The following is a 27,595-nucleotide window of genomic DNA, read 5'->3' as shown; positions in this document are numbered from 1 at the left end:
CTACGGTACACCGCTGCAAGAAGGGGGGGGGGGGGGGGGGGCAAGTTCCTCCGCGTACTCTGTGTAAAATCGAACTGGTATCCCATCAGGTCCAGCAGCCTTTCCTCTTTTGAGCGATTTTAATTGTGTCTCTATCCCTCTATTTCGGTATTTACCATTTTGTCATCTGTGCGACAATCTAGAGAAGGAACTACAGTGCAGTCTTTCTCTGTGAAACAGCTTTGGAAAAAGACATTTAGTATTTCGGCCTTTAGTCTGTCATCCTCTATTTCAGTACCATTTTGGCCACAGTGTCTGGACATTTTGTTTTGATCCACCTACCGCTTTGACATAAGACCAAAATTTCTTAAGATTTTCTGCCAAGTCAGTACATAGAACTTTACTTTCGAATTCATTGAACGCCTCTCGCATAGCCCTCATCACACTACATTTCGCTTCGCGTAATTTTTGTTTGTCTGCAAGGCTTTGGCTATGTTTATGTTTGCTGTGAAGTTCCCTTTGCTGCCGCAGCAGTTTTCTAACTCGGTTGTTGTACCACGGTGGCTATTTTCCATCTCTTACGATCTTGCTTGGCACATACTCATGTAACGCGTATTGTACGATGGTTTTGAACTTTGTCCACTGATCCTCAACACTATCCGTACTTGAGACAAAACTTTTGTGTTGAGCCGTCAGGTACTCTGTAATCTGCTTTTTGTCACTTTTGCTAAACAGAAAAATCTTCCTACCTTTTTTAATATTTCTATTTATGACGGAAATCATCGATGCAGTAACCGCTTTATGATCGCTGATTCCCTGTTCTGCAATAACTATTTCAAATAGTTCGGGTCTGTTTGTCACCAGAAGGTCTAATATGTTATCGCCACGAGTCGGTTCTCTGTTTAACTGCTCAACGTAGTTTTCAGATAAAGCACTTTTAAAAATTTCACTGGATTCTTTGTCCCTGCCACCCGTTATGAACGTTTGAGTCTCCCAGTCTATATCCGGCAAATTAAAATCTCCACCCAGAACTATAACATGGTGGGGAAATCTACTCGAAATATTTTCCCAATTATTCTTCAGGTGCTTAGCCACAACAGCTGCTGAGCCCGGGGGCCTATAGAGACATCCAATTATCATGTCTGAGACTGCTTTAACCGTGACCTTCACCCAAATCATTTCACATTTCGGATCTTCGTCAATTTCCTTCGATACTATTGCACTTCTTATCGCTATAAACACGCCTCCCCCTTCACTGTCCAGCCTGTCTCTGTGGTATACATTCCAATCTGAGTTTAGGATTTCATTACTGTTTACGTCTGGTTTCAGCCAACTTTCTGTCCCTAGTACTGTATGGGCGTTGTGACCGTTTATTAACGAGAGCAGTTCTGGAACCTTTCTATAGACGCTCCTGCAGTTTACTATTAGCACATTATTATTGTTATTCCCTGTTACATTTTGCCTACTTCTACCTTGCCGCGTCTCAGGAGGCGTCTTGTCGGGCCTAGGGATGGAATTCTCTAACCTAAAAAACCCCCATGTGCACTCCACACATACTCCGCTACCCTTGTAGCCGCTTCCGGCGTGTAGTGCACGCCTGACCTATTCAGGGGGACCCTACATTTCTCCACCCGATAGCGGTCGAGAAATTTGCACCCCAGCTCTCCGCAGAATCGTCTGAGCCTCTGGTTTAAGCCTTCCACTCGGCTCCAAACCAGAGGACCGCGATCGGTTCTAGGAACGATACTACAAATAGTTAGCTCTGATTCCACCCCGCGAGCGAGGCTTTCCGCCTTCACCAATTCCGTCAACCGCCTGTACGAACTGAGGATGGCCTCTGAACCCAGACGGCAGGAGTCATTGGTGCCGACATGAGCAACAATTTGCAGTCGGGTGCAGCCAGTGCTCTCTATCGCCGCCGGTAGGGCCTCCTCCACATCTCGGATGAGACCCCCCGGCAAGCAGACAGAGTGAACACTGGCCTTCTTCCCCGACCTTCCCGCTATTTCCCTAAGGGGCTCCATCACCCGCCTAACTTTGGAGCTCCCAATAACTAATAAACCCCTCCCCCCGTGTGCCTTCTCGGACCTTGCTGAAGGAGCGGCCACATGTCCACTCACAGGCAGAGGGGGCGATGCCAAATGGCCAGCCTCCACATTTACCCTCCGCCTCGTGCGCCGCGAACGCCCGCTGAACCCGCCACTCCCCTTGGAGAGAGGGTGGCCCAACCGCGCCCGGTACCCGCGAAGATGTCTCGACAGCACGGACAGTGGGTGAAGCATGTAACACCTGGGGTGTACCTTGCGACGCACCAGACTCCCCACTGCCGCTACACTCCGAGGCAGCAGCCTGAAGAAGGCTGACCGCGGCCATCAACACGCTCAGCTGTTCGCGGCCAGCTCCTCCTGCGTCCGTACACAGCAGTCACACATCCTATCTATCCTAAGGAATCAATTTACTGAAGAGACTTAATCAACTTTTAACTAGACTGCTGATTCACTAAAGGCGGCTGATTATTGACTAAACTGATTGCTAGCCACTTCTTGTAGAAAACAATGAAAATAACACTACCTGTCTCTGACCTGAATTGAAAACAAACACTAGCACTACTGGCACTGTGGTTGACTAAAGGGACTCTCTTTGACTGTATTCAAAACAAACACGAAATCTATGGAACACTATTAGTAGCACTCGACAATTTAAGCTTCCTAAAAGCAAAAAACACACAGAAGAAGAAGTGACAAGTAAGAAAAATACAGTTAATACTTAAATTAAGGTAGTTCGCTGCACAGCAGACGTGAAGCAGACGGCGGTTAGGGCGACACTGACACTACTGGCACTATGCAACAAATGAGTGAGCTAGGAGTATACGACTTGCTGCTGCAGCTGCTTAACCAACGGCGGCAGGGAGCACACTCATGTATAACAAGAGCCTCCTCAAATTAGCATTATACTGTAACCAGTGACTTGGACGCATACACAGGATGGATAACAAAAGCGTTTTCAAATATCGTTATATTGTAACTAGTGGCATGGATGTATATTCAGGATGGATAACATAAGTCTTTTCAAATTAGCGTTGTTGAAGAAAAGGCTACGAGAAAATGGGCGTTTGTGAAGACAAAAAATACAGTACCTAATTCATTAAGAGCAGAGGAAGACTTTAAAGTGTAATGGACATATATAAAGAAGGTAGCACGCTTTTGCATATCCATAGAGCAAAAGTAAATCTGAAGTTCCAGCACAGTGTTGCTGTCTGTTCGGACTGTGTGCATCCCTTTATCGCTGCCTCAGAATCTACAGCAGTGAAGACAGAGCATGGTGGCTCAGTGATAAAACAATGGCATCATATTCAGAAAAACAGCATTCAGATTCTACCACCCTTGCATCCAGATTTAATTTCCTGGTGTGTCCATAAATCGCTGAAGGCAAATGCTGTGAATGCTTTTTGGAAAAAGACGGCTGATTTCCATCCACACCTTTCCACACCATCTGTAGTGACCTTGTCTGCGATAGAATATTAAATCCTAATCTTTCTTCCTTCTTGAATAACATTGGTGTAAAGATATTCGCCATGGAGACTTAAATAACACTTGTAACGAAATAATGTTGCAGGTAGCGATATGCAAAGCATGAGATTTGATGGCGTCCTCTCTCCTGCCGAAAATGGCAGTACATATTTACGAGAATTTACTTATTTGCCTAATTCATGTACCATAAATCCAGGTACCAAGTGCATCGGAAGCATACGGAACATGTCAAATTTCAAAAAAGGCTTACATGACAGTAAGGAGATAATGTAATCGATAAATCAACTACAGAGCACATACTGAGTTAACTGAAAATTGTGTTTCACTGTGGAAGGATGGGTAATATGTAATGGAAGCAAAGTTATGCTAAACATTATAACAAATAAATATAAAGATTTCGCTCTTGTTGAACATAATTCATGTTAGAGTAACTGTAAGCTCTTCCACTACTCACATTTTTTCTGCTGTCGTTCCTGAAGCTGGAACTTTGTGTAGGGCACATGTTACATCATGTAGGATGGAAAAGAACTGTGGATTTACATCCTTGTTCCTTCACCTAGGACGTTATGGTCATTACCTGTGTATTCCTCATCAGGTGCATAAAGAAGTATGTTCAGTTCTCATTTATTCTGCATCTGGCACAATAGTATTCAAAAATCAATCCACAACGAGAAAAAAATCCTGATGTGTCTCAGTACAAATTTAGTAGTGACACCAGAGAAACTAAAATTTTAGAAAATCTGTCCTCTGCTACAGCACTGTTCATTGTAATGCAGAAAAGGCGCAGTTGCTGTTCTTTGCCTTTAACAGACAAGAGACATAATAGTGGGGGTCCATGATACCATTGGGACTATCTTCTGAATAAAATAGATGCTTCTGGATCTTGCAGACTCATCAACACAACGATCATTGCATTACCTCAGTTCACAAATGCAACAAGACATTGAGGCAACAGCTGATACGAAACACAAAATCGAATTGTTGCTTCTTTATTTGATGGTTTAGTGGGTGAAAAATATATTGCAATTAAATTGCAAATCTGAAGGTTTGGTTTCTACCTTCGTGATCGTAATGTCTTTGACATATGGCAGTGATCTGAGAACACAAAAAAATGTTTCTCTTTAGTTTGGATTCCACACAGTAGTTCTCTTTACAATACCAGATGAAATAAAGAGTTTAATTCCAGAATGAATTTTCACTCTGCAGTGGAGTGCTTACGGATACAAAACTTCCTGAAAGATTACAACTATATATGGGACTGGGACTTCTGTTGTTTAAAACAAGTGGAGGTTAAAAGTCTTCAGGGAAAGACTCTACCATGCATCCTGGGCACAACTATCAGACTCAAGAGAAGCTATGAACAAACAATACCTCCAATAGGACCATAGTTTGGAGGTAAACTAACTGTCAGAATGACAAACATTTATATTGCTTAAGAATTTGCTGCTACTGAAAGTTTTCTAGAACTAAAATACAGTCTTGTTAGAACATCGCCTTCAAATTTGTAGAGTACTGTTTATTTCATTTTTATACAATGCTGTGTGACTTGACACATGATTACACTCATCATCCAAATGTTGCTATAGATAAATCAAACACTTGACATTGTTTTTTAATTGTTCTTTGCTTTTTGCAGGATTACTTTTTCCCTGAGATGTTGAACTGATCCACAATGAAGTCTCAAAAGAGCAGCCCTCTCCTCTCCTTCCTGGTCTTCTGCTTCTTTGGAGGTGAGTGCACTGTAAGAGTATGTACAGTACTTAAAACACTCCAAATTCATTAAACATAATAAATAAAATTCTTGATTAGCTTGTAAGAGATTTAAGATGTTTATTAATTAATTGCTATGCATGAACATAAGAAAAGTCCTTTCATTCAGTTGTAAGACTGTTGTGATGAGTATGCAATTATCTCTTTAAACAGTTCTACCAGTTATTTGCCCTTTTCCCCATTTCTTTCACATATAGAGCACAGGAAGAATTATTTCTTAAGCTCCCCTATGCATTATGTTATTAGTTTAATCTCTTTGGGTGTGGTAGGTAGCGAGTTGTAGCATGTACCTAGATTCATCGCTTAGAGATGGTTCTAGAACCTTTCTAAATTCACTTTCATGGTACAGTTTTCATATATATTCAAGAAAACCTGTTACAATTCATGCTGCCCTTCTTTGTACACATTCAGTATCCCCCATTAGTTGTAATTGGTATGGGTACCACATACTTAAGCAAAATTCTAGGATTGGTTGCACTATTGTTTTATATGTAATATCCATTGTAGACTGATTGTATTTCGCTAGTGTTCTATCAAATAATCACAGTCTGCCACCTGTTTCATCTAAGACTGAGCCTATGTGATTTTTGCATTTCATATCTTTACAGATTGTTACTCCCAGGTATTTGTAAGAGTTGACCGATTCAGTCTGTCACCCAATGATATTTTTAGTCCTAGGATACTACGTTTTTATCTTCTGAATGCAAAATTTTATGTTTCTGAACATATAAAGTGAACTACCAATCACTGCAATACTTTGAAAACTTATCCAGACTTGACTCAGTATTTTTTTCAGTTGTTTTCAGACATGACTTCATTATATGTAACTGCACCATTTCCAATAAGTCTGAGATTATTGTTAATATTGCCATAGTATACAATATGAACAGCAAGGGTCCCAGCACACATTTCTGGGGCTTACCAGAAGTTACATTTACACTTATCAAAAGTTCTCCATCTGAGATAACATGATATATCCTTCACACCACAGAATCGTCAACTCAGACACAGACCTCACTTGCTACCCCCTTATGATCACCCTTTTGACAGTAAATAGATGTTCTGTATTCAGTCAAAATTCTGTCAGAAGTCAAGGAACATTGCATCCACCTGACTGTTTGGATCAATGGCGTTCAGGAAGTCATGTGAGAAAAGTGTGATTTGGGTTTCACACAATCAGTGTTCATGCTCATTGAAATGGAGGACATTCTATTCCAGAATCTCATTACATTTGAACTCACGGCATGTTCTAAGATCCTCTAACAATTTTTTGTCAAGGATTTCATTAATATTTTACAGTGCAGACGTATTTATTTTTCCTCGTTAATGGGCAAAAATAGGAGTGTTACTTCTGTCAATGAAAAAACTGTCCCAAAAAAATCACCGCAATGAAGTTATCTACCACTATTAGCAACTGTGTTTCAGTAGCTACACATCAGAGGTCATGCAGACAACTCAAACATCCACCAGTGGATTTAAGTATTGATATCTATAGTGAAATCAGCTATAATAGTGCAACAAGCTGTCAGAACTTCAAAGCTCAAAAGTGGTGCAGACATCTCAAATATCGAACAGTGGGTTTAAATGTGTTATCCAGTGCAAAATCGACTAGAGTAGTACAACTCTTTTCGGAACTTCAGGACTCTCCAATGTTAGCAAATTCAAATTATGGAAGAAACCAATTTTTCTGCCACTCAGTGGCAAATATTTTGAATAAATCAAAGCTGTGTACACTATAATGCTATAGACCTGTTGTGGCAAACAAAATGTTTTCAAGACGCTACAAGACGACAAAGTAGGCTGCCATGGCAGCAGAATGCTGAACTTGCACTCTGTTAGATCTGGATTCAAATATACATTGCCAATCCTGATTTTGTTTAAATGACCTGAGTGGAACCCTGTAATTTATTTTTCAACTATGACATGCTCAAGTCCTCTGCTCATCATTTTAAAAAGTTTACTCATTGTTTAACAAGAATTAGCTCCTATTACTGATTCTGTACAGGTAGTACCCCACAGCTTGTGAATATTGAAAGAAAGCTACACAAATGAGTTACTGATAAAACATAGACTTATGCCCCAGATTTGAAGGAACATTACCAGACAACATGAAGTTGTTATAGCAGTCTATATGAATCACTCTTCCTGTGGTGTAACAAAAATACAATTATAAAACGCTATTTTGCATGACTATCAATAGATTATGGGTAATATGCATTTGTACAATTGAGTGCTCTTAGAACACTGTCCATTTCACTGTTTCATGAAGTAATGTGGTGAGCACTCTGTGATCTATAATAATGCAGTTATTTTAAAGGACACCATTAGTAGTATACTTTAGTTCACGTGGAGTTAAGACATGTAAAAATGAACCATTACATGCACATTGACTATAATATCTGTATTTTTAAATTTGTTTTTTTTAAAGTAATGGTTAAATATTGCAACCCAGCCTGAATTGGCTCTTAGGGAGCCATCTATTTTCTTGATGCTTCTATGGTTCATCTGAGAATGTTTATGAGAGCAGTTCTTATATATAAGTTTATTTTTATCATGAGCTGACAGGCCCCTCAATATCTGTTTAACAAGTGATGGTTAAAAATGTTACTTTGTATGTTGACACACATTTATATTTCGTAACTGATTGGCTATTTCCTGTTTTGACTATCCAGAAAGCATTTATTTTTATGAAACCTGATGTTAACATCTCATAAGTAAAGTATCTAAAGCTTCGTCTTTGCTTCCCTATTGTGAAAATATTAAAGTCTCGTTTTCTTAAGGCTTCATAATGGTCATTCATTCTAATTGAGTTTAATGGTTTCAGATTTCAAATACATTTAGGTAAATTATATTTTACTGTGCCCTCAAATAAAAAGAAATTAAAGTTTAAATATTGATCATCATTATCATGTTTTCCACTATATTAGGAGGTCCTCTGTTTCTCCATTTCATGTGATCCATTGCTTCCTCCTTCATGTCAGTGTACATGCTGCCGCTCACCACATCATCCATGATCGGAAATCTCTTCCTCTCTCACCTCCTCTTTCCTTCCACATACCTTTCTAAAACTGTTTTTGTAAACAACTCCTTCATACTTAATATATGTCCATTCTAATTTCGTTTCCTCTGTTTTATTACATCCAGTTATTGTCTTTGCGTTCCCACTCTTCTCAGTACCTCTTTATTTTTTACTCTGTCCATGCAGGTTATTCTTTCCATCCTCCATCATGTCCACATTTTAGAAACATTCAGCCTCACTCTATCTTTCTTCCTCAGTAGCCACATTTCAGCACTGTATGGGAGTATACTCCACACAAAACGTTTTATCAGCTATTTCTTAAATTTTTGTCCATTGGCTCAAAATTTCTCCTCTTCTTATAACATTCGTTTTTGCCATCCTTATAGCCCATTTCTATCCTGATTCTGATGTATTTAAAGCTATGCACATGTTCTAATACTTCTCCATTCATCATTGTTCTTATCTTTTTATTTCCTCCCAGTGCCATTATTTTTGTTTCCTTCATATTTAAATCATTCCATAAATCTTTCCTCTAGATTCAGTGGTATCCACTACATCTTGTAATTCTTCTTCGCCTGTTGTTAGGAAGACTATATCATCTGCAAACTTCAAGCATCATATTCTTCTTCCTCCAATATTTACCCCCTTGTCATCTAGTGGACAGTGGTTGGCCATATTTTGTAAGTATAGTCAAAAAAATGTGGGAGACAGACAGCAGCCATGTGTTACAACTTTTACTAGTTCTATCTGGTTGGTACTTTCCCCTCTCACTTTCACTGGTGCTTTTAGATTTATGTATAATGAATTTATATGAAGTTTAGTTTTCCAGTCTTCTCTCTTTTCCCTCATTGTAGTTGCAAACTTACCCCATAATACATCATCAAAAGCCTTTTCCAGGTCTATAAAACATACATATAGGTCTCTCCCCTTTTCAATAAACCTGTCTACCAAAATTCGCAAGAGCCTTATTGCGTTCCATCTAAAACCAAATTGTTCTTCAGCCATATTCTCTTCCATTACCTTTTCCAGGCTTTTATTAATGATTCTTAAAGTAATTTTCGCTGCATGTGAAATGAGGCTAATTATCCTGTCATCACTGCATTTCTTGGTTCTTTGTTTCTTTGTTCTCAGAAAGTCCTCTGGCTATTCACCACTGTTACCCCAGCTTTTCCCTTACACCTTCTTGTTTCAAACATCTTAGTATTTCTCCTGGTATTGTATCTGTATCCAATGCTTTCCCATGTTTCATTGCAGCTATTACTCTCTTTACATCTTCCATTATGGCTTTTGAACCTTTCAAATCATCATTTACACTGTTCACACATTCAAGTTCCAGAGTTGCTGGTTCATGATCTGAGTCACATAGCCCTTTTATATAGTTTTCCCATCTCTGTAGGATCTCTGTCAGTTCCAACATAGCGCCCGCAGCTAACTGACCGCTTTCCACGAAGTGGGGCCGGGGCTGTTCCTCAGCTAAGTAATGTAGCTTGACATGGTACCATGGTGCTTTAGCTTGTTATATTTGACCGTGCATTATTCTGGTATGTTTTAGTTTATGTTAAGCTTCTGAAGAAGGCTAGATTACTCTAGCTGAAACCTGGATAAAGACCAGTAACATTTCGCAACTGAGGCGGATTTTTGACATATTAATTTATCACAGTTACTGACAGGGCTGCAACATGTTAAAAATTCGTAAAAAAATTGAATAGTTCTCAAGCTATACTTTCTTAATACTACTTCAACGTTTCCTGTTTAAATTTTCTTGACACTAATGCAAGTATTAACAACTTAAATGATGCACCACTTTTGCACTTGGAAATAGTTCAATAATATCTTTATAGTTCTACAAAAATTTGAAAATTCTCGTTTCAACTGCCGTTAAGTTCAATTAAAACTGTATGGCAGACTTAAATGACTCAGACCCAAAATGTCCTGTGTATTGCTTGCACGGCAAAGTCACTGATCACTCTATGGTACTGGATTCATAGTTACTTTTCATATTTATGACAGATTATCATTCCTCAATATTTTTTAAACAGTAACTTTTTCTGAGTCAACATTATTTTCGATGTCAGAACGACAATATGATTAGTAGTCACTTATTTGCCTACTAAATTTCGACTGCCACTCATGGGACTATGTTTGTAGTCAATTATGTGAGAGCAGCACCTTCTTAAGAGCCCACTCAGAGTAAGATATTGCATCAAAATTTCACAAGTTTAAAAAACAACAGTCAGTTAATTTCCTACATACTTAGATTAACTACTGCCTAAAAATTACATAGATATACTATACATTTGGTTCCTTAAATAAAGATGCTGTATTTGACTAAATATAACTTAGTGTCCAATTTCAGTAATGCTGGTATTGATGCTGCTATTGATAATGGAGGTGCTGCCACTTTAATAAATGAAGGAATACAAATATAAAAACACTGATGCCCACAGATTATGCAAGGAATAAGATTTTCGAGCTTGTGCAGCTGCAGAAACTTAACAGTAGAGTGCATAAAAAGTTAGACCTTAGCTGCTAAGATAGTGCTGCAGGAGAGCGGACAGTGACAGTGGTAGGGCTCCTTTTACAGACAGGACAGCATCATAGGAGAGGTGTAGCTCTGCAGCTGAAGCCTTCACGCAAACACCTAGCTCACAGAACTTTTAAGCCACGCCTAGTTTGTCTGAAAACCACCATATTAAAAGGTTATGTCCGTATGACCAATATTTCGACAAATAACCATTTATTATTAAAAACACAATGAGTTAGAGTATTATATTAAATCCGCGACAGAAAAAGTGATTTATTTTTGCCCGACTTGTAAAACTTTTTCGTTCTCTTGATGTGTTAAATTTGGCGTCTTTTGCCAGAACACAGCATGCTTTACACAGTTTCACCTCACTAACATGCTAATACAGTTGCAATTGTGACAGAATACTTAAACCATCTGTTATTAAACAAACAAACAAGTCAATACTTCTGAAAAGCTTGTGATGGTTAAAAATAAACATGTAATTCCTTCACTTATGTTGCTACAGACCCACAATAATTCTCGTTTCACCAATTATTGATGACGATTAAAACACTTATTTCACTGAAAAAATTGTAGTTACTTGCTTATCACAGTAGATAAGAAAGTTTTGCATATGAACTATATAGAAAAATACTGTGGCTTTTTTTAACCTCCTGTCTCACAGTGACAGAATTATTGTAAAGGTTGCTCGAAGGAGCAACATAAATTTAGCAGTTTGCAAATTGTGCTATTCAGGATATTATAACAGTAGAGCTATGGAGTCAAACCACATTGAAAATGAACAATTTGTGCATAAATACCACGCTGTAGTACAGTACATCGAAGTTTCTGTGATCCTTATTAACAGATTACCGTAATGTAATCCATCTCCAAAATTTTTCAGTCATTTGGATTGTATTAGGGTGAAGACTAGGCTCGCAGACATCATTGTTTGGAAACAGTACTCGATCAGACCCACATAATTCTCGCTATAAAATATTGTGTACAGCAGGAAAATGATGGGATAAAGTATGTCAGGGGGTGCTGGCTCTTACGTGGAAAACAGTTAATGAAAGAACACCTACATGTCTGACCATTCATGTCTGAATAATGTGCTGCCAACGTCGCCTTTTTTTTCCTGAAACATATGCAAAACACAAAATAAATTGAATAATGATAAGGAAAAAAGGTGGTGGCTTGAATTATTAATGATGGATTCGACAAAATATATAGATATAAATAACTTGTGTCCAGCAAACATTTAATGATTACACAACTTACATCTACTTGCCTTAACAAGAGACAATTCACAGATGATGACAAAAGATTACTACGCCTTCCTCTTTTCGAGTGGCTTTACATTCCCCAACTATACAGTTTCTCGTAGTACCAACGTATATTCTTTGAATTTTTGGCGAATGTTGTTTTTCACTGGGTCCCTTCATTCTCTTATAAATGAAATTGTTATCTCTTGCTACACATTATCACACCACAAATTAAATGAAAAGAAACCATACGAAAAAGAAATAATAGAAAATGTTTCATTGCTACCCATGAATGCTTGGATTAATCATGTTAATGGAAATCACTACAAGCATTTAACTGAAGAAAGGGAAGTTATTTTTCAACAGAACATATTGAGTGTAGTTCTTAGCAAATAGTCACACAGTGGGAGATAAAAAATAAAAAGAATATCTGATAAGCATTCAGGTGATGAGAAGTTAGTGGTAGTAAAATTGATTTTACTTCAGAGCACTTGATGAGAACTTAACAATTAGTTTGGTATTCATGGTTTGTTTACAATGTTAAGTCATCTCCCTTCCCATTTGGGCACAATTCAACGAAAAAAGAACCATGAAGAAAAAACTACCCCTGAGCAAGGGTCGTTACCGTGTATTATGTGCAGCTATTGCATTGACTACTAACATCGGAAGTTGACCTATCTTCGCCACACTCAAACATATCATAGTAGTGGATTTCATGCTTTGAGCCTTCCTGAACTTTTTGCATCACGGATGGTAACTCATAAACTCGCTTTCAGCGTTTGGTACTGGACTAAGCGAATTAAAGTGATGTGATGTGACGGTCAGTGTGATTACACCCTGATGTGGTAGGGCGGTGACATGACTACCAGGCGCTGTATTCATATGGGGCTCCCAAAAGCAGTTTTCATAACTTGAGTTTCCAATGCTAGTTCTTGTTAGTCATGGAAACACTCCAAAATCGATTCTGGAAATCCAGTTGTAGGTGCTGGTTTTCCTCTTCCGCAATGGATTTTGTTAAACATTATAATAAATGACAAAATATTAATTGGAGTAGTGAGCTGGTAGTCTCAAGTATACTACATGAGTGTACTAAATTACTTGCCACCTACTACATTTATAAAGTGGATTTTTATGTGCACCGGTATTATATTTAATATTTTACAATGAAATGATTTGCAATATGTCTGCAACTTGAAGTGAAGAAAGTACTGTGGGTAAAATCAGTTTGATTAGTAGTTGGAATTTATTTGCATGTTGACCGGTATTTGTAGTGCTACATAAAAGAATGGACTGAAACATTCGAACACTGGAAATTGTTTATATAGATAGATGTTTGTGGCAGGCTTATTTATTGGTAAAACCTCTCTAGATTGTGTGTGAGAGAGTTTTGCCAACATCAATGATCAATATTTCACTAGCTAACCCCAGTACAAAATAGGGACTTGAAGTATTAAAAACCAAATACAAGACATAAAGGAAACCTATAAATCTTGAAGGAAAGGAATTGAGGGAGATATGACTATTATACAATAAGTTGCATTGGGCTAGCAATGAAACATTACACAAACCAGGTTTTAACAGTGTGTGATCGCAGCTCATAACACTCACCATGTTTTCATGGGCTCCCAAACCTGGATTTCGTAAATCAATTTCCCAATATTGCTTCTGGATGGTCATATAAACATTTCAAACTCTATCCTGGAAATCCGCTTCTAGTTGACGATTTTCTAATATGCAACCGGTTTTGAAACATGCTTGGACTATCAAGTTAAAACTTGTTTTCAGTATATTCGGTTAATATGGACTTATTGTGAAGTGAAGAAGAAGCAGAAATATTAGAGTGACTATGAAGTCGTCTACATGTAACATTTAAGTGAAGGGAAATAACGGTTGTGTTGACTGAATCAGAAACCGGGTCAGGTGTCTTCCACATGCCATATTTAAATGGGCTAGCATATCCGCTTCAGACTTGGAAACTCAACAGCGAAAAGCGGTTTCCGAAATTCGAAGATTTGTGGCGTGTAAACGTAGTGACTGTACCCCTTTTAGCAATTCCTGGTGCAGTTTGATGCAACATGTGAAAAAAACTGTTGCCTTGACTTTATAAAATATAACTGCAAATTCCTCGAGCTCCTTGTATAGTGTGTGAAACTGCCCTTCTGAACCATTTAATAACAATTTTCGGTCCCACACATTTTTTTGTGTTGTTTTGCACTTCTGGCTTACTTCTCTAATGTGCAATATGTCCAGGCAAGCAGCAAATCAATAAATATCATTTTCGTGCAAATGTGGACACCACCATTCACAGTGGCCATCCTGATAGTCTTGTGGCTGACATGATCTGTCTTTTGTTGATCACATGACCCCCAAGCTCATTTCCACCAAATACGAAGCCATGCAAGATCTCCATACTTCGTTTCTTCGTCGTTATTGTTGTTAATATCAACATTTCTTGTTCGTTATTTGTTGCAAATTGTTTCACTTCATTATTTCTTTTATTAAACATTATAATAAATGACAAAAGATTAATTGAAATAGTGAGCCAGCAGTCTGAAGTATATCACATGAGTGTACTAAATTAATTGCCGCCTGCTACATTTATAAAGTGGATTTTTATGTGTACCGGTATTATATTTAATATTTTACAATGAAATGATTTGCAATATGGCTGCAACTTGAAGCGAAAGAAGTACTGTGGGTAAAATCAGTTTGATTAGTAGTTGGAATTTATTTGCATGTTGACCGGTATTTGTAGTGCTACATAAAAGAATGGACTGAAACATTCGAACACTGGAAATTGTTTATATAGGTAGGTGTTTGTGGCAGGCTTATTTATTGGTAAAAAGCTCTCTAGATTGAGTGTGAGAAAGTTTTGTCAACATTTCAATGTATGTGTGCAAATCTCACTTAAAAACAGTTGAAAATCACAATTCCCACGAAAAGAAAGCTGAGAACAGCTGAGGGAATTGAAATAACGTGAGCTGAATTGACACGGCGTGCCAGTGTGAATACGCGTAGGTAACGGCGTTGTGACGTAACGGCCATTGTGAATTATTCGTCACACTCTGGGACTTTTTATTTCGAAGTGTTAATAACTGTTATGCTATATCTCATAAAAACATTTCGTGAAATAAGTACATCACGAATGATAAATTATTGTACATAGTAAAAGCATGATTTTATTTAACGCAAAATGAATTGCTTTGCTTGGTACGATAGCTACCAGCAATATCGATACCACCTCGTCAGCTGTCATCTTTTGTCAGTGTGGAGAAGTGGAGAAACTTTGAAGCTGTATCGCGTTGCAAATCTGCTGAATTGTTTGTGTTTTGACATGCTCGCAATTGCATATGCAGTGGCGTTAATAACGTTGTTAGAAGATTTGAAGACTGGATAATGGAACATTTTAATTAGTTTTCGGGAAGGAAACCCAAAACGCCATCCGAAATGTTCTTACTACCTCATAATGAAATTAACACCGCAACGGCTGTCTGCAGGTGCATTTCAAAGTTGGAAAGTGAAGAGAATATTGTGTTTATGCGAGAATTACCTGGAGCAAATGTGGTGCTGATAAATGTAGTCTATCTAGCACCAGGTAGTAACCGTTATATGTGTCTCTTACGTTCGGTGTACAAGAACGTCATTGACGGCGAATCTAATAACAACAATGAAAGTAATAATAACGATTGTTGCGAAGCCGAAGAGAAGAGGCATTGTTATGCCCTAAATAGATAGTAACATTATCAAGAGATTAACCGCGACGCCTGGTTAGAACTGATGGAACTATGATTCTGCAGTAAAAGGTACAGACTTCGTGCAACACACACACACACACATAGACGAAAACTGCAATACTACTTTACTAACCAAAGCAATTGGTTTCATTTGTAATACAGCCCTCCGTCTTGTCCCAGTGTTCCGAGGATTGAACGAAGACAGCAGCAGTGAGAGAATCAACTGCGACAGTCAAACTACAGAGGTGGTTTCATCTGAGGACATGGGACAAATGTACATAAGTCAGTCAAGGAAAGAACGTGCCAGATAGAAAGTTATTGGTTGATTCTCAGTTAATGTGGATTTCGTTAGTGTGTTTTTCATAGACTTATAGTAAGATTAGCTGTATACAGCAGAAATGTATACAAAGTGTAATTACACATACAAATGCCATTTGTATGCTGTTAGTATATGCACGTAGTGATAGTTTACCTTGAAGTTTGTATGCAGTTGTGAACTGATGCCCGTCCTCGAAATGAATCACCTGGGAAATTTTCTTAAAAAGTGACGCCAAATTGCACCTCCCGTATGTTCACTTCCCGTGCCCTCTTAAGTGTTACTGTCAAGTAATAGGAGACAAGAATGCCTTGGCCATGATTTTTATTAATAGGGGTTCTTTGCTGATGATATCTTACATTGAAGTCCCAGACCCTTCAGATAGATCTTTTTGATAGGCAATTGAGCAATGTGTTAAAATTTGGTAACATTTTTACGAATCTCCTTGTAATGTACTGTAAATTATAATTCCACAGAGGCAGTTGGACAAAATATTTGATACAAGTATCTTTAAAATTGTGCCATACCTTACACAGAGAAGCGAAAGTTGTACTGTAATATCTCGAAGTGTTCATTGGAATCTTTTTTACGATCCTAATGTACAGGGCTGCCCATTCAGATAGTTACCCAGATAGTGTAGAGTTGTTATTCAGTTGGTTTGTTTCAAGTTGGTTTCCTCCTCCCTATTATCCAATCTCACTTCCACCTGTCAAAATAGTGTTTGTCTATGGAAGTTTTATTGAGGCTCTGTATATGTTGTACAGAAGCCATCTTTTAGCAACTGAAAAAGCAATACATTTCTTTTTGTATTGTGTATTTAGTTGTCCATTGAATCTTTTGTTTACAACTGATATGCTATGTGATGTTGGGAATATGAAGAATTAAATGCTTTTGTGACTGTAGAATCATATAATTAGTTACATGTAAAGTAAATTAATAATCGAGTATTTTTAAATTGTCTTTCCAATTGGCTAAGGTCAAAGCATATGCTTATAGGCTGCACAAACTCTGTATGATTCTTATTGTTTGCTTTTACTATAATTCCCTTAAATACCCACCTTTTTAATATATCTTAGTTGATTGCTAAGTAACTCATCCTTACATTAATTAACTATATATACATATTTCCTAGTTCAGAAACTTTAACTCTATTGATGACTTTGTTTACCAGTGTGTGTGTGTTTCTTTTTGACAGAAGCTAGTTTCATTTGTGAAAGAGGATGGGATTTTGAGCTAAATCTGCATTGACCTGTGCAGCAGTTACAAACAATTCATTGTATGGAAGAGAGCGGTCGTTGCAGTTCATATGAAGTTTGGTTTGTGCAGTTTTTTTCTCTCCTTTCGTGATCCTCAAATACAAGCATTATGCTTGATGTGTCCAAGAGAGTAACACGTATACTTCACGTAGGTGAAGTGTATAATTTTTCAGATACTACTTATACCAGAAATGTTCCAGGTTTCGAATTATGTAACACATTGCCAGTGAATACTTCAGGCATTTCCATTCTACTTATTACATAATCTAGAGTGCCTGTAATTTTACAGAACACTGTGAACAACTTTTCTCAATTGTTCTTGTTTTGTAAACCCAGTTCATAGCCCTATCATCTCAATGGAAAACAATTTTGGTCATTTGATGTTACCAAAATGCCTTTATTTTCCTTTTTTCAGATACTGTTCAGTTTTGTTGCCTAGTTGCATTTTCATGAAAGGTTGTAAAGTTCTGGTTGTCTTTTTGTAAATGATGTATATGGTTTTTTGCCTGGTCTTCCAGTAGCAAATGAATTTTGTCTTTTCATTTTTTATTATTTGCTGTAGACTGCACAGCAGTATTTCTTTTGTTGCTGGTTCGTGCACTTTGCAGTTGACAAAAGCCACTGGATTAGAATGTTTTCTTCATCCTCAGGGAGTATAACAAGAGGGCTACAGTTAAGCAATGTGAAATTTTTGCTGCCTACCATGTAATACAATTCCACCTTTGACATCCCAAGTCTGTGTGGCTGCCTTAGCTATTGGAATACCTTCCTCGGCAGCTTCTGTGACTATTGTCATTTATATCTGGAATGAGATGCTCCAGTTATTGACAACCAGTTGTTCCAGAGATTGGCATGAAAATCCACGGAAATAAAATTCCTAAATAGAAATTAATAATGTAATTAATTTTGGTCACTGATTTGTTTTGTACTTCATGTAGAATTGAGACTATGGTGCCAGTCATTAACAGGGTTGTCAAAGACTGAAATACCCATCATTAAAATTGACAGCTCAGTTTGATCTTATTTTTAACATTTTGTTTTACATCCTACGGTATCATGGATCAGTCCGATATAATATTAGTACTGAATTTAACTTGTGAGTATTAAATGTAATGCATTAAAGAAGAGCCTTACTACAACTTTGTCTTGTTGTGAGAACATCAACAATCACTTCACAATTCATTTGCGCTCCATAAGATAGGCTACAATGTTATCATACAGTAAGAGATAAAGTTCCATTGCCTGTACCATAGAGAATGGTCTTTACTTTTCTTATTATGTAACAAAATTGAGAGACCATAAGTGTTAGACTGGAGCACTTTTCAAGAGTGGAACTTATGCTTTATTGATGTTTGTATTAATTTCTGTATTACATTATCTGTTTTAGAAAATTAATACAAATGTTTTATTTCATTTATACTGCATGAAGTTCATTTTACAAAATTTGAAGTATTTTCAACTATATTCCATCTGATCAGTACCTGATTAGTATTGCAACAATATTTATTCCACTTAGTGTCATCCACAAAAGAGGTGGCCACTAGTGTAGACTTCTGTAATGCACCATATTTAATGAGTAGTACATATATTGTTTGTTATTGTCATAAAATTGCACAGCAGCCAATTACTTCCGTCCACTAAAGTATAATCTGAGCCACCAATTGAGCATATTTATGACTAGTGCTAATAAAGTTTGTGCAGTAATGATTTTAGAATTATGACACCAGAAGTTCAGGCATGTTAAGGCAGGTACCACTTACATCTCCAGAATTTAAAAACTGTATTTTGTGTAAACCAGTTCCTCTTAAAATAATGTTGTACACAGGATATGAGAGCCTGCTGAAATCTCAGTGGAATTTCTTTATTGTATTCTACAATTTATAAGTGTCCAAGCAGTTTGGAAAAGATGTATATAATTTATTTCTTATTTTACCCATTTCATTTATTGTGGTTTGAGCTTCACATGTAAGAAATTAAACCTGCGTACAAAAGGACTCTGACTATTTCGAAACAAAGTGTCAGAGCAGTAACGTCTACATGCCCCTTTCATAGCATTCAGTTTTTCTCTTTTAAATATGTTTCCGAAGATCGTGCTGTCTTTCCACTGAAATGCGGGCAGCATCTTACAGTACCTCAAATTTTTTTGTAAAGGTTTCTTCTTCATAGATGTAGCTTCTTTTTTGAGCTGGTTATGTGAGAAGGGTTTAACAAAGTGTTTAATGCTGTTTTGCCAGCTCGAGCCAGACTGTCAGCTTTGAATCTAACATAAATGTCTGGCTACACTGCAGATCAGTTCACCACCACTACTAAGATTTCTTATTCATGTTTCTTGGCTTCGCCAATTCACAACCAAACTTCCACTGGAACCTACATTCCTGTACATAATGCCGATGCAAAACAAATATTAAATAATGTCAGCATACCAGTGTCTCTGCATGCACACACACCACCACATGAAACACTGCTTTTTTGGGTGAGTCTGTAGGTGCCTGTTCCTTTTCTGGCCCTCAATAATCTTCAGTTCTTGGTGAGGAATGTCTGGCATGTACAAGTTATTGTTTCTTGTTCCTATTTTCTGTTGCACATGAGAATGGCAAGAGGATTTCATCAATATCTTTACATGCACTGCCACTAGTGCTTTGGTTTTTGTTTCACATTATCACTGTGTTACAGCTATTACATACCCATTTAATAAAACTGTATTTCTTCCCATGGTAACTGTGTTGCATATGTTGGCAGCCTTTTGTATTTTGCTCCAGTGGCTGTCACACATTACCTCCTCCTTTGTTCCATAATATTGTTACTTATTATTTGTGTTAGTGACATTTATGTTGAGAATAGAGAATATCAGTGTTCCATATGAATTTTTGTGCCTTTTGGACAGTTATTTTTGCTGAATATTTGGTTACTAGCATATAAATTATTTGTATTACTTGTATTTATAAAATACTTGTTTGTGTATTACTTTGTTAATAGAAACATTATTCTTCACCTGATACACTGTCGGTTCTCAATACAAACTTTTCAGCTTCCTCAGTCAGTTATTGTGTATTTACAGCTTGTATAAGAAGGAAGAATGGCATGCATGCACAACTTTAATTTCAGTTCACAAATATTGTAAGAATACTTTATGTATTCAGAACTGTCATGCCCACATTAATGGCACATAACATCATTGTACATACAATATACGTGTCCAAAGTGATTTCATAACTGAGTAGCACAGCACAAGTCAATTGCTTTGTTGTGCCCACTGAACAGAACACACATTTGCGTACTACTTATGCTACCGACTGCACCCAGACCCTGACCACCATTTGTATCTGTGTATGGTCATGTAGAATGAGATTCCTGCCATTAAGTCAGACATATCTGATTGCTCTACAGTTAATTTTTCATAGCTAAACTTAAATTTGTGTTGACCTTAATGAATATATCAGCCGACCTTAATGAATATATCAGCCTGGATAGTAAGTTATTCTGTATTTATCACAAGAAAATCACTTACTGTTAGTAGTGTATCATAAGACTGTTTGTTCTGTCTCTATAGTAGTAGTGTTTAATGTGTAAATTGTTTCTAAGTTTCATAGAAGGTTGTATTTTCTTAATAAATTTTTTGAAAACTACTTATTTTTATTCACTTTCGTGTATTGTATTGTATGAGAGTGGTCAAACAGTGATGCAAGGCGCATAACTTTTCTCCAAGGTAATAACTGAAATGATGAAAGTCCTGTGAGACCTGAACAAAACACACTGCAAATTCCTGTGATATCTAAACAAAACACACTGCAACATCAGGTTCACCATTCACATGAAACAAAATGTTGGCAAAGAAGAATTGACGTTATATTCAGGGGAGTTCTGCTTATAGGAAGAAATTATGGAAATACAGCTTTGTGTTATAAGTTGCCATTGGTTCATTTTAGCACAGTATTATGATCACCACCGTGGTGTGCACAATTTAAGTGATCTGCAGTAGCATAAGCCTGTGGAAAACTTCCAATAGTAGCTTCTCATAAACTCAGTAATGCTCTTGGCTGAGAGTGGTAGAAACGGGCAGTGAGCACCAGGACTCTGCCTTAACCACACGCCCAATATCACCCACATCCAGCTGATGATCACTTTTGATGGAATTGGGGTGTGGAGGTAGTATGGCTGGCAAAAGAAGCTACCCGACAGTTGCAGTGAGCTTCATAAATCAATTGATATCTCGCCTACGTGTCTTATGGCATGAACTTGTAATGCCTCACAAATTGTCCATATTTTCATATGTACAATTGAATCTGAGTAAGTGAACACTAGCCAAATTCCCTAATGTTCACCCCCATAATATACCTGGAAGTGAGAGTAATTTTTCCTACCGCGAGTCCAACTGATCTTCCACCTCTATAAGTGAAGTGAAATTCATTTCTTTACTTGCCAATACCACCACCCTTTGCTCAGGGTATCATACATATTTTTAAATATTATCACAAGATCATTTTGCGTGGCAAAAAATTCTCTAGAAGAGTGTGGTTGGTGTAATCAACACTACCATGAAGAGTTGTGTAGGAAAAGGCTCTCAAATAGGCATAAGTGGGAAGAAAATTGTGCTGGAGTTGGCTGTAGCAGCAAGGTATGGTCCACACTTGTTTCTCATTAAACAAGCATGTCAGTGACCGTATTTGAAGACTTTGTAGGTGTTGTCAAAAACATGCTCGTTTTCAGAGAAGATTGTGTTGACACATCCAAAGATGCAAATGCCAGTAATAATGAGGATGGCCAGGAAAAATTAGGTAAAGATGTGATCTTGAAAATGGTAAGCAAAATATTGAACACACAAATGAAGGAAGCTGATACTTTACCTTAACTAAGTTATCACTGTACATATTAACTGTTTAAAAGTAATTATTGCTCATCATAATTCATTATAGAATGCGAATACGTAGTACTTACCCAGTTTCCCTTCTTTTTGGTAAACTTGCTGAGTTGAGAGTCTTATCTGCTAGGCCTGGAGTTTCCCCTTTGTCTATTGGAGAAGCCACTTCTAAACCTCTATAAGGAAGAAACAAATACTGTTTCACTGAACTTCACTTATACGGACATCTAAGAAAGAACACAAAACAGAAAAAAACTTGTTTTAGGAGCTAACTAATATTGATAGTGATCATATCTCTGGGTCTCTTAGCAGTAGCGTTTTGAAGTCTGGAGACTAAGAAAGTTTGCACATTATTGAAAGAACATTATTTACTTATTTCACAGTATTTATCAGTCTGGAGCATTACATGATCTCTCAGTGTTGTTGCTGTTGCTGCTTATGCTGGTTTCAGTCTGAAGACTGGTATGATGCAGTTCTCTACACTGCTTTATCCAGTTCAACCCTCTTTATCTTCGAATAATTACTGCAAGTCACATCCTTTTGAACCTGCTTACTGTTTTCATCTCTTGGTCTCCTCCTACAATTTTCACCCCCACACTTCCCTCCAGTACTAAATTGGTGATCCCTTGATGTTTCATATTGCGTCCCATCAACTGATTCCTTCATTAAGTCAGAAAGCAGAACTGTTACTTTTTTCAGTCTACTATGCGCGCACTGATCAGTGAAAATACCTACAGTGTTTCAGCATCTTGCGATGTTCACAGCCCGCAATGCAGCACACAAAACACCGTCAGCATAGTTTTTTTTTTTTTTTTTTTTTCAGTAACTGCATAATCATTAAAGACATTTAATATACTCTGGCAGTTTCTTTGATGCATGTGTAACCATATATGGGTGATAGGAAATGAGGTATTGATGGAGAAAAAGCTATGAGGTCAGCTAGTGAGTCATGCTTGGCTAGCTCAGTCGATTAGAGCACTTGCCCGCGAAAGTCACAGGTCTCGAGTTGAGTGTTGGTGCAGCACACAGTTTTAATCTGCCAGGAAGTTTCATATCACATTATTCTCTATGCTAGTTTAAGCCCATAAAGCATTTGTATAAGTGCTTTTTGGTCCTTGTATTATATTCGTGATTTGCACAGACATCTTTTACTTAGGAGAGAGTGATATTGGTAACAGCAAATGACATTAATGAAAATATGGATTGTGAAACACTTGTCAAAATACTAAGTTTGCAGGAGAAGACTCACAAGGATGTGTGCTAAAACTGAAACCTGATCTGAAGTGTATTTTGGAGTTCTTCCATTGTAATGAGTATTTGAGGCTTGCAGCTAGATGATAACATCCTGTTTTGATATTTCGGTTTAGAACTACTTCCTGTTCGAGTGGTATCTGAAGTAAGTGATCATTTGACACAAAAATTAGTTTATTTTGCCTATTTTCATTCACTTATGTCATATGGTATTATATTTTGGGGAGACTCTTTCCAGCTGGCCAGGATGGCCGAGTGGTTCTAGGCGCTACAGTCTGAAACCACACGACCATTACGGTCACAGGTTCAAATCCTGCCTTGGGCATGGAAGTGTGTGATGTTCTTAGGTTAGTTCGGTTTAAGTAGTTCTAAGTTCTAGGGGACTGATGACCTCAGATGTTAAGTTCCATAGTGCTCAGAACCATTTGACTCTTTCCATTCTAAAAGGATGTTTCACCAATAAGTGGTGTAAGTTCGTGAATCTCTTCTTTACTGTCATTTCTTGTTAACAATGTCAGCTTATTCCCAAGAATAAGCAGCTTTCGCTTAGTTATTACACGGCAGAAATGAAACCTGTATTTGGATCTGACTTCCTTAACTCTTGTGCAGAAAGGTATGCAGTATACTGCTGCATTCATTTGCAATAAGCTACCACAAGAATTCAAAAATCTTAGCAGTAATCTATGTGCTTTCAAATCGAAACTCAACAATTTCCTCGTGGGTTACTCCTTCTATTCTGTCGAGGAATTCCGTGAAAAATTAAGCTGATTCTTGTGTTGTATTGTTGAAATCGATAAATTTTTGGTATATGATAAATTGCACAAATCTAAGGGCTGTCAATTCGACTAAATACCTAGGAATTGCAATTACAAGCAACTTGAATTGGAAATACCACATAGATAATATTGTGAGGAAGGTGAAGCACAGACTGCGCTTTGTTGGCAGAACACTTAGGAGATGTGACAAACCCACTATAGAGACAGCCTACATTACACTTGTCTGTCATGTGCTGGAATATTGCTGGTATGGGATCCTTACCTGGCAGGATTGACGGAGGACATCGAAAAAGTGCAAAGAAGGGCAGCTTGTTTCGTGTTATCGCGCAATAGGGGTGAGAGTGTACAGAACTTGACATGTAAATAAATAAATAAATAAACTAGGCAGTCATCCTCTTCTGAACTTTATGACAGGAGGTACCACTGCAAGGCCCTGCATTTATACAAAATGTTGGCACATGTACATAGGTCTTAGCTGCATGACTGACCTAAATGAAATTGTCTTCCACCTTGGTCCATGGAGGTTCATTTGTACCACTGTTTTCGACTGCACACCTTCTGATGGATGATGACTCACAGAGTTAAAATTTGGCAGTCATTACAATTGTCAACAAATGTGGCATTACACATATGATTCTGTCTTTGTGAACAACTCAATGAAATAACAGGTTCCCACATCTTATTCAGCTGAATGCTGCTGTTCCAGTTAACAACATCTTTTGTCAAATGTGTTTTTACAGAGTCTTTAATAATCAGTTCCCAAAAGGATACAGTGCTCAGTTATGGCTGAGTTGCAAAAAGGGATTGTGGCAATTAGATTACATGCCCAGTTTCATATAATTCTCCCCTTCCCCATACTGACATCTCTGAATGAGATGGTAATTGTACTTGCAACACATCCTTCAGTCCAACAATCCTCATGGCCTCATATCCTACACCTACAATCATACCTGTTCCCATGTTTAACATTTCCCTCTCTTCTTCCTCTGTTCCACTGTCATATTCTTTTTTGTTGATAGGCAAAATGCTGATATTTGGAATTTCATTCAGTGTCATACAGGAAGTTAGCTGTGACAACTGCTACTAAGAACAAGAGACATCATTTGCTGTTTTGTTGAGCCAGTAATATTTTTGTACCTTTGACATGTTTATTGAGTAAAATGAGAATATCTGTATTCTCACAGTACATATGAATTAGGTATTCTCCAACCTTAAGGTCATCTACATCTGCATCTACATCACACTCCACAAGCCACTTAATGGTGTGTGGCAGAGGATACTTCCAGTACCACTGTCTGATCCCTCCAACCCTGTTCCACTTGCAAATAGTGTGTGGAAAGAATGATTGTCGGTAACTCTCTGTATTGGCTCTAATTTCTCGAATTTTCTCCTCATGGTCAATATGCAAGATGTATATGGGAGGAAGTAATCTGTTGTCTAACTCCTCCTGAAAAGCGCTGTCCTGAAATTTCAATAGTAAATCTCTCTGTGATGCACAATGCCTGTCTTGTAATGTCCGCCAGTGGAGTTTATTTAGCATCTGCGTAATGTTTCCCTGTAGTTCTCCGGATATTACCTTTACATCTGTCAATTTTGTTCTGTTAAGAGTGACATGTTGGATTCTATCGGCAAGAAAGTGTTGAATCCAATTGCAGGTCTGCTCCGGTACTCCGTAAACTCATATTTTTTTCATTAAACGGCAATATGGGAAGTTCTCAAATGCCTTACTGAAATGAAGGAACACAGCATCAACCTGAACGCCATTGTCCACTGTGCTGTAGATCTCATGGAGGAACAGAGTAAGCTGAGTTTCACAGGAACTCTGTGAAATCCATGTTGATTTTTATAGAGGAGATGTTCATTTTCCAAAAACGTCATAATTCTTGAGCATAAAACATGTTCCATAATTCTTCAACAGATTTACGTCAACGAAATAGGTCTATAATTGTGTGGATCTATCTTATTGCCCTTCTTAAAAATGGGAATGACCTGTGCTTTTTTCCAGTTGTTAGGTACCTTTTGTTGCTCAAGCAATCTATGATAAATTACTGCTAGAAGGGGAGCAAGTTTTTTTGCATAATCTTTTTAGAATCTTTAGAGGTATCTCATCTGGTCCTGATGTCTTTCCAATACTAAATGATCATAGATGCTTTTCAATTCCACGATCGATCATCTCAATACGTGCCATTTCGACGGTCATTTGATGATTGAAAGAAGCGACAGTGTTACAATCCTCTACGGTGAAATAACTTCAGAAGACCAAATTCAGTATTTCAGCCTTCTCTCTGTTATCTTCCATTTCGGTGCTGGTGTGGTCGCTGAGAGAATGAATAAATGATTTTGACCCACTTACTGATTTTACATACAACCAAAATCTCTTAGGGTTTTTGCTCAGGTTGGTTGACAATGTCTTACTTTCAAAATCATTGAACAGTTATTTCATTGCTCTCCTTATGCTCATTTTCACGTCGTTCAACTTTTGTTTGTCAGCTAGATTTTTACTTGTCTTGAATCTGAGATGAAGTGCTCTTTTTTTACGTAGCACTTTTCTAACACGGCTATTGAACCATGGTGGATCTTTCCCATCCCTTAAAACCTTATTGGAATATGTTTGTCTAGGGAATATTGAATGATGCCTTTGAATTTTGTACATTTGTTCTCCATATCCTGTTCCTCATCACCAAGTATTTGATGCTGACTGCCGAGATATTCTGAAATTTGTATCCTGTCACTCTTGCCAAGCAAATATGCCTTCCTACCTTTCTTAACATTCCTTGTAGGACCCACCATCACAGATGCTGTTACAGCCTTATGATCACTGATACCTTCCTATATGTTAACTGATTCAGTTAGTTCAGGTCTGTTTGTTGCCAGAAGGTATTGGACGTCACCCTCATGAGTTGGTTCCCAAACTATCTGCTCAAGGTAGTTTTTGGACAAGACATCCAGAACAATGCCACACAAATCGCTTTCTCTGGCACCAGTTTTGATGGCATAACACTCCCAATCTATACCTGGCAAGTTAAAGTCACCTCCTATTACAGTGCCATGATCAGGAAAATTACTAATGGTATTCTGCAAGTTCTGTCTGAAGCGCTCTGCAACTACAGATCCTGACTCAGGTGATCTATAAAAGCATTTGATCACTATTTTTGACCATTCTTTGATACTTAATTTGACCCAGATTAAATCACATATGGAACCCATGAAAACCTCACTAGATTTTATTGATTTTTTTTACTGCAGTAAACGGGCTGCCACCATTGGTGACTAACCTATCCTTCCAATAAACATTCCAATTTGAACTTAGGATTTCATTGTTATTGACGTCTGGT

At 37.7% G+C, this 27,595-nt stretch overlaps 1 protein-coding gene and 1 long non-coding RNA gene across 3 annotated transcripts in view; both read left to right on the top strand.

The window, feature by feature from the left end:
* Positions 1 to 27,595, top strand: part of LOC126353841 (uncharacterized) — a 290,461-nt gene that overhangs the window by 212,347 nt on the left and 50,519 nt on the right. For both annotated transcript variants that reach the window (XM_050002985.1, XM_050002986.1), the window contains one exon: positions 5,146 to 5,239. In XM_050002985.1, the coding sequence (XP_049858942.1) occupies positions 5,182 to 5,239 (58 nt within the window). In that variant the 5' untranslated portion in view covers positions 5,146 to 5,181. The remainder of the gene's footprint in view (positions 1 to 5,145; positions 5,240 to 27,595) is intronic.
* Positions 15,097 to 21,001, top strand: LOC126353842 (uncharacterized). The gene is made up of 2 exons (XR_007565221.1): positions 15,097 to 15,872; positions 15,966 to 21,001. It is a non-coding gene; the product is annotated as an uncharacterized LOC126353842 (long non-coding RNA).

This window comes from Schistocerca gregaria, chromosome 3, assembly GCF_023897955.1.
Source record: "Schistocerca gregaria isolate iqSchGreg1 chromosome 3, iqSchGreg1.2, whole genome shotgun sequence".
Taxonomy (NCBI): Eukaryota; Metazoa; Arthropoda; class Insecta; order Orthoptera; family Acrididae; genus Schistocerca; species Schistocerca gregaria.
The sequence above is the reverse complement of the archived record's forward strand: the minus strand, read 5'-3'. Positions and strand labels throughout refer to the sequence as shown.